This window comes from Pipistrellus kuhlii, unplaced genomic scaffold (genome assembly GCF_014108245.1).
Source record: "Pipistrellus kuhlii isolate mPipKuh1 unplaced genomic scaffold, mPipKuh1.p scaffold_m20_p_15, whole genome shotgun sequence".
NCBI classification, from domain to species: domain Eukaryota; kingdom Metazoa; phylum Chordata; class Mammalia; order Chiroptera; family Vespertilionidae; genus Pipistrellus; species Pipistrellus kuhlii.
In genome coordinates this window covers 23,860,877-23,874,884 of record NW_023425460.1, presented here as the reverse complement: position 1 = coordinate 23,874,884, position 14,008 = coordinate 23,860,877, and the positions used below count along the sequence as shown (strand labels likewise).

Here is a 14,008-nt window from a genome sequence, read left to right as displayed (position 1 = left end):
TCTGCCCTGACTGCCTTGGCCTGCCTGGGTGGGCTGCACGGCCGTTCCGCTGAGAGGTTTACAGGCGCCACCCGCAGGTGCAGGAGGGTGAGCTCATCCCAGAAACCGAAAGGCAGATGGCGAGGGTTGGCCGAGCGCGTCGGCGCTTTGGCTCCAGCACAGCCCAGGGGCGTGCGGGTTTGCACGGGGGTGAAGGTGGGGGGAAAAGAGGGGCGGGGGGAAGCGTTAAAGCAGGACTCGGGGAAGAACTTCTTTGAGGATGACACCGAGAGCATTTCTTTGCACGCTTCATGAAGGCTCCCCTCTTGGTCTGTGTTGCGCCCGGAGCCCGCGAGCGAGCAGGGGAAGGTCTTTATGGGACCAGCACCTTCCCCAGTTCCATAACCGAGACTCAATGGCTAAAAACGCAGCGCCTTGGCAGACACACCGGCTTCGCGGAAAGCCTCCGTCCGGCAGCTCGCGGGTTAAGCGGCACCTGCGCGACCTCGCCGCCGCCCGTTCCCAAACACCGGAAGCGCGCCCCTCCCGGCGGACGGCCCGGACTGCGCATGCTCGGCGCGAGGGGGCGGGCCGCGTCCTGCCGGAAGTGTTCTCTCCCCGGCGGCGTTTCCTTCCCGTGTGACACTAGCGGAGGGCCCGGGCTGCCGGTGTTCTTGCACTGGGGTTAGTAGCGGGTTCCGGCGGGGCCTCGTGGTGCGGACGCGGGATCCCACTGAGTTCCTTTCGAGGACCGGCTCGGAGCTGGGAAGCCCAGCAAGAAAGGTCAGCTCTCCCTTTCCCATGTCCCACCTCCGTGTCGCCCCCCGGGTCTCCAGCGGATTAACCTCCAAGGGCGTCCCCGGCCTCGCCTTGGCTTCCCGCCCGGCCTAGGCCCTCGGGTCTCTGCGGGAGCTGCTCCCAAGAGTTATGCCTTTTCCTGCGGGGAATTCTGTAAGGCATCGGGGTCACTGCCTGGGCTTGGGGTCGTCCCGGGCGACCTCAGATCCGAGGTCCTTAAAGGCAAAGGCGGCCGGAGTGAACGGGGTCTTCTTGTTGCAATGGCACTGATTCCACCTAGCTATAGTGCAAAAGCGGAGGTGATTGATTCTTAGGGCCTGGGCACACTTTCGCTGAGGATGATGTTAATTATAACTGTCCTTTAGGTGAAGGTTGGCAGTCTTTCAGTGACATAGCCATGTGCTCATTGGACCTTGATGTCTGCGAAACTGGGACTTTGGGGTTGAGAAAAACTTTGTAAAACAGCGCCCTGAATCGGGAGAGAAATACTATAGTGTGAACACTTATACCCAGTCCTTAACCTTGTCAGTAAACTGGTCATTGGTCAAGGTAGTGCGATTTCAAAAGGTTTCTACCCTGAAATGGAGAAATCTTTAACATGAACAACTATCCGGTGCCATGTTTCCCTAGCAAATAACAGAATTACAGTGTTTTGCCTTAGTTCTTAGTTGTACAGAGCACCATCTAGGTTTAGATACATGAATGTGTGTCATTGTCGTTGATCCTAGCGTTTATACAAGGTTGAAATACATTCCCTACGGCTGTATGCTTATGCAGCTTTTATTGTCAACTCTGCTGTAATGGTATTGTTACTGTAATGGTATTGTTATACTGTAGCGGTCTTACCTTGCAGGCATATCAATGTCATATGAATGATAGATCAGTGTGCAATAAAGTGTATACAGTTACAACCTACAAGTAGAAGTTTCACTTTCATTTCAGGATTCTGAGGTCATTTTAAAAGATGGATTACTATTTTAGAAATGACCATAGGTCTGGACTACTGTATGACAGCTAATGATTTAATTATAGGAAATATGTAGTTAACAGAGGTCTTGCATCTTAATGTTTTTTATAGGATTAAAATTGTTACTATCTTGGTGATTGGGATTGTACTGATAACTGTAGTTATTCATGTAGTTCAGTGAACATCCAGTAGATGGCAGTTTTTTTCAGTACTAAATTAAACTTGAAATAGTAAATGAAAACCTCTTACTCAAACATCTTTAGTTTTCACAGATTGTTAAGTTAAAACCCTTCTTTTGCCTAGTGGTTTATTTTCATCAATGAATAGTGTCCTGCATTATGATACCACATATCCTATCCAACTGCATTTTCAAATTTACTGTTGGAATAAAGGCTAAAGAAGTCAAATTTTCACATCCTATAAGAAGGGGAATATTCTTAGCCTATTTATAGAAATTTATCCTGATGGAAGAAAGCACACTTTATTATAAGAGGAGACATTTTAACTAGATGGCTTCTTCCTAGCTCCATTAAAAAAAAAACAATGAATATAATAAAACTGCGCATTCCTTGAGTAAAGTAGTTGTATCTTATCTGTTATTATATGTCCAGAATGTAGTAGGCATTATATGTGTTTAATAATTGCTTTATTGTATGAATTAAATCATTTAGCATTTCTAGGCCCTAGTTTCTTCCCCCACAATGAAGGCTTTCAATTATTTAGTTAAGTTTAAATGAAATGTCATATTGTAAAGTGAATGGAGAAGGTAAGTCAATGGAACCCTTGCCTTCTCTTTGAAAGTCATTAAGAAATTGGGCAGCAATTTTGTTGGAATGATTGAATGGGAAGTTTTATGCAGTTGCAATTTATTGGTTAAATAATTATTGAATAGCCTCTTGTTTTTGTATGTGACAGTTATTAAAATGGGTAAAATATAAATCTTGTTTATAAGGATTTAAACTCTAGTTGAGCAGACGCAATATCACATAAGTTAAATAATACAACCAAATGATTAACATAGAGGGTTAGTGTGATCTGAAAGCCTTCATGGAACATGTGAAGTTTTTAAAATTTGGATAGAATTTGACTAATCCTAGTTGAATGGGGAGAAATGGCCTATCCAGGGCAGATAGGCTGGAGGGATAATACTTGGGGCATTTTCAGATCCTGGTGATACCAACTATTGAGAATTAAGAAGCAGTAAGAAGTAAAATGCTTAAGATAGTCTTTTGGGGCTGGGTTAGAATAGTTTTTAGTAGTTGGTATTCCTGTAAATCAAGGGAAAGATTTTAGGTCTTTTTATTAGGGAGGAGTATATATTCTCGAATGGAGGGAAGGTTTCTAAAAGGAATTTCAAAATTGTGGGCACTATTTTAGAGGGAGCGACATGAAGTGGATCTTTAATTGAGTAGTGATGATGAGAAGAGAAATAATTTTTAGAGCTGGAACGACCTGCATTACCTAATTTTTACCTGCAGCTGAGCCATTTGTACAAATTCTGATTTGTTCCCTTTCACATGAGTGCAAAATATATATTCTCTTTGTATTTTCCCCCTTGGCCATATAGCATTCAGCACATTTCTGTGCTATAAGGGTATAAAGCGTTATTTGAAGCTGATATCCTATGTCCCAAAATGTGATAGTCACATTGTCCCCAACAAGGATATTCTTCTGGGTAGGCATTGCCTTTGACGGGTGTGCATGCCTTCTGTACTAGTAAGCCTGGCTATGACTGAGGTAGCTGTTCAGAGATACAAGTAAAAATAGGTCCATTGACCCCACCCTCCTGGGTTTGGGCTGTATTTTTTGTGGTTCAAAAATATTTGAAGATTTTGTTGCTTCAGATTTAGCTGGGTTGTAGGAAACAATAGTATATATAGCTTAAAAATTGACACTTATTAAGGAAATGGCATGTTTAAATTTAAGCAGGCCCTGAGGATCTTTAAAAGTAAATATTAGGAAGTAGTGAGCTCACAATTTGAATTTTACTAAAAAATTACCTGGTTTACATTATACTTAATGGAAGAAATTCTCACATTAAAGTATTTCATTTTTGTGCTGCCTTTCTATAGTTAGATTAGTGTTATAGTCATTATTTTTCTAGACTCTGAAATTATAGTTATTTTAAAGCTGTTTGAAGAATAAATAAGTACCTTAAGATATTTATTGTATTTTTCAAGTATAATTATTCTCTACTTAAATTATATAAGCTTTTAGGGAAGTTCATTAAAAATTCTAGTAAATTAACCTCAGTTTCTAATTCGTCCCTTTAGTTTCCAAGGGGAGCTTAAAGTGTGTGTGTTTACCTAATATTTAAAAATCTATTTCTCCTCAAAACAAAACACTTTTTAAAGATAGGTAATGTTGAATTTGACTAGCAGTTCTTGTTGCTCAATATAAGGTTCTTACCAGCCTCCCGGTTTTTATGACTAGTTATTATTTATTGAAATTTCTATTTGTTTTTTTAAGGGTTAACTGTCAAGATGGTACATGCTGAAGCCTTTTCTCGTCCCTTGAGTCGGAATGAAGTTGTTGGATTAATTTTCCGTTTGACAATATTTGGTGCAGTAACATACTTTACAATCAAATGGATGGTAGATGCAATTGATCCAACCAGAAAGCAAAAAGTAGAAGCTCAGAAACAGGTATGAGTAAAATATTTGAGGATCATTTTTCTGGTAGTTAACAAATATTTTTCCATGGGGCTAAGGATGTAGTAGAATTATAAGTTAAAGAGAAATTCTGTAAGATTTACATTAAAATGTTTTTGTCATATTTCGTTGTTCCTAAAAATAATTTTCTCCAATACTTTTTGATATATAAGCAACTTTTGAACAGAAAATTATGAAGAATAAAAATATAGCATTTTGTTTTGAACATTCTCATTATATTATTTTATATCAGTTATTTATTTCCGAAGGAATCTATGTAAACATAACAGGTTAAACAAAATTTATCTTTAATAAGGTGTATATTTTGCTTTGCTTGACATTTGAAATGTGGAGAATACTGACAAGTTTTCAGTCATAAATTTATAAACTACACTAATTTCTAATTAAAGAATTGCTTTAAAAATGTTAATATAAGTTATAATTTTATTTTTCACCTATTGCCTCTTGTGGTCCTTTTCTCATTATGATGATATATTTGTTTTGGTTCCTGTTTTTCTTTAAAAAACAAAACTTTCAAGGAGTCTTTCAAATTTTTCTTGTTGCTTGCGGACAAGATGTTTTATTTATGAATTTTTAGATTTCTTCCATGAATTTTGACCCCATTGCATTCAATAAATCTTTATTGAGCTTCTAGCAAATGCTTGGTGCCAAGGATAAAAGATGAATAAATCTTGTTCTTTCGAATGCTATAGGCTGGTATGAGAAAATGGGATGCAAAGAAATTACTGTTTCACAATGCTATGCATAGCTCTTAAATCAGTGAAAACTATATTTTTATAATTACTGTTTATTGTATGCTAGAGGCCCGGTGCCCAATATTTGTACACGGAGGAGGGTGTCCCTCAGCCCAGTCTGCACCCTCTCCAATCTGGGACATCTTTCACAATCCAGGACTACTGGCTCCCAACTACTTGCCTGCCTGCCTTCCTGATTGCCCCTAACCGCTTCTGCCTGCTGCAGAGGTTTTCTCTCTTTTCCTCGTCCATCACAGAAAAGGAAACAGTCCAGTTGCTGAGTGGAGGAGCTGGGGATTAAGAAATTAAAGAAAGAAAGAGAGCAAGATGTAGAAATAGATTTATAAAGCTGGGAGCTAGGTGGGCCGCCATTCTCTATGATGGAGAGGCAGCAAGCACCTGAGCCATGCAGCAGGTTTATTTTATAGGATCAAAGCAGCTTATTTGCATTCTTAAGTAAGTCCTAGCATTACTGGATTTACATATCTAGACCCACTCCTGTCGACACCTGGACAAAGGTAAATCAGAACTGAATAATACCCCCACCTTCTTGGGTGTAACCGGGGACATGATTCTGCCAATGCCTTGGACTCAGCTGACAATTTAAAGAAATGTGCATTTGCCTTCCCAGGGGCCCTATACATCTCACCCTTTTTTGTTTTTTAAGCTACTATAATAAAAGTAGAATCTAAACATTAACCCTACCAGACCTGAGGCCCTGAACCTAACTGTCCCCTATACCTGGGCTCCTGAGCATTAAAGAGAAAAAATCAACATGATATAGAAAAATGTTAGTTACATGGAAACAAGTGTTTAGAATAAGATGGAACTTGGAGACATTGTAGAAAATAGGTCTGCCTTTCATCCAGCACCAATATTCCACCAGCAGGATGAGCCTTGTCTCACAGAGGTACTTCTTACAAAGTGAGCACCAGATGTTGCTCTTCACCTTTTTGTATGGATTGTCTTTGTAAGACACTCCAGGATTTTGCTTGTTGTACCTGGAGTGCTTTTCCATGCACACAACACAGAAATGATTAGACGATGTCCCAGGGGGGGAAATCTCAGGAAAATGATTGCCTGGGGTCATCCGTTGAGGACAGGGTTCCTTTTGTGGGTGGTGGTGGGCTGATGTCCTGTATTCACAAATAAGTTTCAGGCACAGTTTCTGAATATATATGGTGAAATAAACTAGCTTTTTTGAAGCAGCTTGCTGCTTTGAAGCATACAAGATATAAGAATTATAACTGGCCTACATAAAAAGTTTTATGAAAAGCCGCCAGGCCAGTGGTAATGATGACGAGACCAGTGAAGGCGGGTCATCTGGTCATTTTTGTCACAGCCATCTATATATTTATTGTAGTCCTTCATCAGCTGTGGCATCTGTATTTCTTGCACATTCATCTTTATTTCTTCTGTTTATTACTACATTTTGGGCTGGATTGTGATAATTCAAAATAAATGTGATGGGTTTTCTATCCTGCCAAACTAAACATGTTACACTTTCTTGACATAGATAGCAACTGTCACCCCTAGTAACTTTTTTTTTAAACATTTCAGCGACTTAGGAAACTGCTTCCTGTTTTGCTGCAGGGTTCCCACAATTCCTATGTGTAATTCTGACAATGCATATTTAGCAAGGGTTACAGAGTTGTAGAACTGGTCCATGACAAGCACATGAGATTTATTTTCCATTGCACATGAGGTCTGGAGACGAATGACTATATTTCCTACTGCGCCCAAGTCTTTTATAGGCATTGATGCAGCACCAGTGTAGATTTCTGCATTAAAACTGTAGCCAGTCTCACCTTCACAGAGAAGGAAAGACTTGATGTCCCATTTGGTGGGCTTATCCTTGGTATACTGCTTTATGGCCAAGCAGTTTTTTGTCGGGATCATCCCCTCATCTAGGCTCAAATGTTGCTTTGGCAGATAGAAGTGGAGAAACTTGGGGAGCAGACTTCTAAGAAAGGCCTAACTTTATATTGTATATTCTATCTGTCTTATCGATATCAGTTATGTGTAAAAAACTCCAAAGGGCCAAAATCTGTCTCGAGTTATAACATTTTGAAATCCGGGAGTAAACCCAACAAAGTCAGAGCTTTCATTTGTCCAATAATCCTGATAGCTCAGCTTTATACATAAGTATTCCATATAAATCCTCAGTCCAAGAAAAGCCTTCATTTCTTCCATTGTGGCATCCTTGAAATTTTTAGCATTGTATGTAGGAGTTGGGCTTTGCTAAATGCAATTGGTGGGCCTGGAGGTTGGTTTTTCTCTGTCAAATTTTGCCAGAAAATGTCATCCAAAAACAAGGATAAAAAGTCAATCGGTTCACTCTCCTCTGTGTTAGACCAGGAATGTTCACTGGTCCTTTTCCACCCTCCATATCTCTGAGTCTCAGTGTGCTTTTCTCTTTCCTTCTAGTTGTAGAATTTCCACTCTGCCAGCCTTCCTGTGGTTCTGGATGATGTCCATTTTGTCTTTTAAAAATATATTTTATTGACTTTGTACAGAGAGAAAGGGAGAGAGATAGCAAGTTAGAAACATCGATGAGAGAGAGTCATCGATCAGTTGCCTCTTGCACACCCCCTACTGGGGATGTGCCCGCAACCAAGGTACATGCTCTTGACCGGAATCGAACCCAGGACCCAAGCGACGCTCTATCCACTGAGCCAAACTGGTCTCGGCCATTTTGTCTTTTAGTTGTAGTTTTGAAGTTGTTGTGCGAGGCAGTAGTTCAGGTGTTTACCTATGCCTCCATTTTGGTTTCTCTGAAGCACATTGATTCATAGCACTTTTAATATATATTTTATTGATTTTTGTACAGAGAGGAAGGGAGAGAGAGAGAGTTAGAAATATCGGTGAGAGAGAGTAATCGATCAGCTGCCTCTTACACACCCCCTACTGGGGATATGCCCGCAACCAAGGTATAATACATGCCCTTGACCGGAATCGAACCCGGGACCTTTCAGTCCCCAAGTCGACGCTCTATCCATTGAGCCAAACCGGTTTCGGCTGATTCATAGCACTTTTAAAGAGTGCTGTTATTACTACTACATGATCAACGCACATTTATACTAATCCTTTAACCACTCTATAACTAGAATGCTGTGTGATTTGGATTTCCTTGTAGAACAGCAATACCCTTGACAAACATCAAGATTTTATATAATCACAAGTATTTTAGGAAAATGTAACAAAAATTTAGGTAAATTCATGACTTAGCAGAGCACCTTCATTTCTAAAAATGTTAACTTACTTAAAATTTGAATATTATTTATAGATTATTTAAGACTCCTTAGTGATCATAAACTTTTATCATATAATTGGGGAAACCAAGGTAATATGTTTGGTGGTTAGATATGGGTTCTAGTGTTGGAATGCCAGGATTGGTATATTGCCTCTTTCATTGGCTCACTTTTAATCTAAGACAATTACTTAGTCTGAGCTAAATTTCAGTTTCTTTTTCCATTATGGGGAAAAATTGTGTCTATCCCATAGGCTCACTCTGAGGATTCAATGAGTTAATCTACTTACGGTATTTTGACATAATATTTGGCACACTCAGTAAATGTTTAACTGGTTACCTACCATCAGGAATTGACATTATAGGAGAGCATCTCAGAACAGTTTGAAATTAGATAGATTTGAACACCTATTGTCGATACTTGAGTAATTTGAAGGAAGTTAGGTACCTGTTTTTAGATATTCTGTTAATTTAAATAAATTCCAGTTTTTTTGATATTCTTAATTCCTCAGTCTTTCATCTTGAGGTTTCATCTGTACTTATTATGATCATCCTACTAGGAAAGAGATGTCAAGTTGGACCTTAGAGTCTCATTGAAGCAGTGTGAGGCCCTGTATATATATCTTTAATTATGTATTCTATTTTCTCATTTCCCCTCATTTTTCACAAACTGGTTTAAATTGTTTTTGTTTCTGTGGAGTAGACCCTCAAATTTTTCTTTACCTAAGGATTTACAACAGGCCAGGATTAGGTCAAGGGGCCTAGAATATTCCTGGAAAATTCTTGTGTATCTGTTTATTGCCTTTTATATTTCACAGATGCCTCTTTTGAAGTTCCAGTGTCTAAATATCAAACTAAAGAAGGTTGCTTGTCCCTCTTTTCCCCCCAGGCGGAGAAGTTAATGAAGCAAATTGGTGTGAAAAATGTGAAGCTTTCAGAATATGAAATGAGTATTGCTGCTCATCTTGTAGATCCTCTTAACATGCATGTATGTACCTTTAATTTTACTTAATATTTTTTGGAGGGCCTAGAATTTGTGTCAGTGGTCCCAAAGGCCATACCAGGTCTGATGATTCTGTAGGAGGAATCTCAGCATTCAGCATAGTGGTACTCACAGACTGATCCATGCTGTCTGGGCAAACTGTGTCTATTTTGAAAGTATTTGTCCTCTATTTACTTGTTATAAAGATAAGTTTTAATACTATTTTACTTTCAGTTAATAAAATTCAGAAGTCCATTTGGGTGGTATAAGTCTTTTTTCTAAAATTCACTCCTATTATGCTTTACAGCATCATACTAGTATATGAATTAGGTACACTTCTGGTGAGCCCTTCCGGACGAACGGTGCTGAATTAACGAGCTGGCTGTCAGTCTTCTAGGCAGGGTGAATTCAGCTTTTAAAGTCCCTGCAAAGTTTTGAGTGCCAGAGCTAGTGTTGTTGTTTTTTTTAATAGTAGGTAGTTGGGTATTAAATTCCTTTTTGCAGTGTCACAGTACTTTAATTTCATTATTACTACGAAATGTCTTTACTCTCATTAATATGTAATTTTAATCTTTTATTATTTATGTGTAATTATCAGAATAAATGTTGCCATTTGGGGGAAATTTTTTTATTATTATAATATATTTTATTGATTTTTTACAGAGAGGAAGGGAGAGAGATCAAGAGCTAGAAACATCGATGAGAGAGAAACATCGACCAGCTGCTTCTTGCACCCCCCCCACTGGGATGTGCCCGCAACCAGTGTACATGCACTTGACCAGAATTGAACCTGGGACCTTTCAGTCCGCAGACCGACGCTCTACCACTGAGCCAGTTTTGGCAATTTGGAGGAAATTTAAAAATATATATATTTTTATTGATTTCATAGAGAGGAAGGGAGAGGGAGAGAGAAAAATCAATGATGAGAGAAAAAAAAAATCAATCATTGATTGGCTGCCTCCTGCATGCCCCCTTTTGGGGATCAAACCCACAACCTGGGCATGTGTGCTTTACTGGAATTGAACCAGGGACCTTTTGGTCCGCAGGCCAACAACACTATCCACTGAGCCAAATCAGCTAGGGCTGGTGGAATTTTTTTTTTACTTAGGTGAGTAAACATCAGTTGTAAAATTCATGTTGACCTTACTTTTTACCAGGTTACTTGGAGTGATATAGCAGGTTTAGATGATGTCATTACGGATCTGAAAGACACTGTAATCTTACCTATCAAAAAGAAGCATTTGTTTGAAAATTCTAGGCTTCTGCAGCCTCCGAAAGGTAAAGTATATTTGCTACAGCATTAAAAATCTTAGAACCATTGAAACTTTGTCATTATAGAATTGGTGGATTTGAAGTTAGATATTTTGAGAGAATGCTGAAATCCAGTAAACTAAGTTTTCATATAATTGCTCATTCTGTGTGTGTGCGTGCGTGTGTGTGTGTGTGTTTTAATTTAATAAATCTGTTCAAATTATTATAATTGTTCCTCTTTCCCCCCCCCCATTGCTCCCCTTCACCCAGTTCCCACCCCACCCCTGCCCTTACCTCCCCCACATTGTCCTCATCCATAGGACACTCATCCCGGTTTTGAAAAACCTTATAACCGTGGTTTTGAACTCTATATCCAGTCATTTGTTTTCCTCCATTTCTTCTGTTTGTGTTCTGTTTCTTTGTTTCTGCATTTTCGCTGCTTCCCTGCTTGGTAGGGTGGCTTTGTATGCTAGGTGTCCTATATGGCCCAGTGGGTCAGCCTCCCAGTTATCTGAGGTGGGCACTCTTGGTGTACCCCTTTGTGGTCTGCGTGTTCAGCCTTGTTGTAGTTAAATCTTGATTGTTGTTGGTGTTACTGGGAGGAATTGACCTCCAGGCCAATTGGCTGTGAGGACCCACTGTGTCTATAATGGAAGAACTGCTGTGCTGGAGACATGCTTATGGGGCAGGACTTGTTTCAGTGGGACTTTGGTGCTCACTGAGTCTGCCTCTTGAATGTGTCACTTAAGGATGTGAACAGTTGAAATCTGGTGTCATCTCACACTGACCACTAGATACTCTAGCTTCTGGATCTCCAATGGGTGCATGTCAGCTACTTTCTGAGGCCACCCAGCAGGAGCTACAGCGAGAAGTACAGTTTTCTCCTCTTTGCTTGGGTCTGGAGGTTTTGTAGCTATCTGGCCAGAGCTGCAGTTAGTTAGGTTAAGCTGTGATAGGGCAGGTCATTTATATGCAAAAGCCACTGTGTGGAGCTTGGGTGGGTTTGTAGATTGTCACTAGGCTAGAGCGTGGCAAACAGCGATGGCTGCTAGTCAGCTATCTCTGCATTTCCATGTTTCCAAGTCCCTGCATCCCATGCCCCAGTGCAGAAAACAATTATTCCTGTGCACACCTCTGCAAGAAAGCCACCTTCACTTTTCGACCCGATGGCAGACAGTCCAGCTTCTTCGTGTAGGAGTTTGGGTCCCCAGCGTCTCCTTAGAATCAAGTTCAGAGTAATCAGGAGCTTGTCTCCCTTCGGCTTTAAAAAAGCAGTGCACCCACCTAGGTGCCTGCCCCCAGCCCAATTCGTGCGCCTTGGTACCTCAGCTTTTCAGTGCTTGGGCACATCTCAATGATCTTTTTCTCTTTCCTTCTATAATAGTTGTAGAACTTCCACTCAGCCAGCTTTCCTGTGGTTCTGGATGATAGACGTTTTGTCTTTTAGTTGTAGTTTTGAAATTGTTGTGCAAGGCAGCAGTTTAGGTGTTTACCTATGTATGCCACCATCTTGGTTTCTCTCTTAATTGCTCATTCTTTTTTTTCTTTTTTTTAAATGTATATTTAATTGATATTTTACATAGAGGAAAGGAGAGAGATAGAGAGCTAGAAACGTCAATGAGAGAGAAACATTGACCAGCAGCTGCCTCTTGCACACCCCCTACCGAGGATTTGCCCGCAACCAATGTACATGCCCTTGACTGGAATCGAACCCAGGACCTTTCAGTCCACAGACCGACGCTCTACCACTGAGCCAAACTGGTTTCGACTAATTGCTCATTCTTTTTGTGTGTGTTTTTCTTAATGTATTTAACACATTTATTCTCTTAGTGGGATGTTCTCTCATTCTCCTAGAGTACAGGTATTTAAAGATTAGAGCTCTGGGATAACATACTTCCCTTTGTGCTCTCAGGTAATTTCCTTAACTCCTCCATGTAGGTCTGATGCAGCTTCTCTAACTGCTCCATTGTTGGGTTCAGAGTGATGAATTGGGATTGGATGGCTAACAACAGTGTGAATAGGTTTTAGATATTAATTGCTCATTCTTTAGTTTCCCAAATTTAGATGATGTTAACATTGCAAAATAATCCTTTTATTTCTTTAAAAAATATATATATATTATTGATTTTTTACAGAGAGGAAGGGAGAGAGAGTTAGAAACATCGAAGAGAAAGAAAACATTGATCAGCTGCCTCCTGCACATCTCCCACTGGGGATGAGCCCACGAACCAGGCACATGCCTCTGCCTGGAATCGAATCTGGGAACCCTCAGTGTGCAGGCCAGCACTCTATCCACTGAGCTAAACCAGTCAGGGCCTTTTATTTCAAACTCATTATTTCCAAATAAATGGAAATTGGGAAAATCAAGGTTAAAAAAAAAAAATCCAAAGTCACAATGTGGTGTTTTTTTGTTTTGTTTTGCTTTTAAGATAAGACTTTTTTTTTAAATTAAATTTATTGGAGCAGCCGAAACCGGTTTGGCTCAGTGGATAGAGCGTCGGCCTGCGGACTGAAAGGTCCCAGGTTCAGTTCCGGTCCGGGGCATGTACCTTGGTTGCGGGCACATCCCCAGTGGGGGGTGTGCAAGAGGCAGCTGATTGATGATTCTCTCTCATCAATGTTTCTAACTCTCTATCCCTCTCTCTTCCTCTCTGTGAAAAATCAATAAAATATATTTTTAAAAAAATTTATTGGAGCAACATTGGTTAATAAAATTACAATATATAGGCTTCAAGTGTACAATAAGATTTCTTTTTGTTATTTCAGAATTCTAGCGACTTTTTCCCTTTTAATTATTTCCACTTAAGTACATCTTATTTTTAAGGGAAATGTTTTCTTGTCCTCTGTTAGTAATTACTTTGAAAGTTTTTGAACTTAAGAATTGAGTGAGATGCCCAGCTGTGTTGTGGCTCAGTGGTTGAGCATTAACCTATGAACCAGGAGGTCATCATTCAATTCCTAGTCAGTTTACATGCCTGCATTATGGGCTCCATCCCTAGTAGGGGACTTATAACTGCATCCTTAAATGTTATGCCTATTGGGAATTGGGCCTGCAACCCGGGCATGTGCCCTGACCTGGAATTGAGCCGTGACCTCCTGGTTCATAGGTCGACGCTCATCTACTGAGCCATACCAGCAGGCAGAAAAAAATGCCCCTTTTAAATAATACTGCTAGAATCACTGATAACATGCCAGATGAGAAAATATGATTAGTGGAATGTAACATATATAAGGAAATGGGGATAAAATAGTTGAATGAGTAATTATAACGCTAACACTTATGTAATTATCACCCAGGTCAAAAAGTGAACATTACCTGGCTGGACATTTTTATTGAAGAGAGGAGGCACAAGATGCTATAATCCAAAATACTTG

General features: G+C 40.0%; 1 protein-coding gene across 6 annotated transcripts in view; it reads left to right on the top strand.

Annotated features, from left to right (window-relative positions):
- The first annotated feature begins 596 nt into the window (after window positions 1-596).
- The window catches only part of ATAD1 (ATPase family AAA domain containing 1), a 35,344-nt gene continuing 21,932 nt past the window's right edge, over window positions 597-14,008 (top strand). For 2 of the 6 annotated variants that reach the window (XM_036438479.2, XM_036438477.2), the window contains exons 1-4: window positions 597-762; window positions 4,214-4,389; window positions 9,290-9,388; window positions 10,540-10,660. In XM_036438479.2, coding sequence (XP_036294372.1) covers window positions 4,228-4,389; window positions 9,290-9,388; window positions 10,540-10,660 — 382 coding nt within the window. In that variant the 5' untranslated portion in view covers window positions 597-762; window positions 4,214-4,227. Of the gene's footprint in view, window positions 763-4,029; window positions 4,099-4,213; window positions 4,390-9,289; window positions 9,389-10,539; window positions 10,661-14,008 lie in introns of those variants that run through there. The other 4 variants (XM_036438476.2, XM_036438472.2, XM_036438474.2 and 1 more) reach the window with 4 other exon arrangements.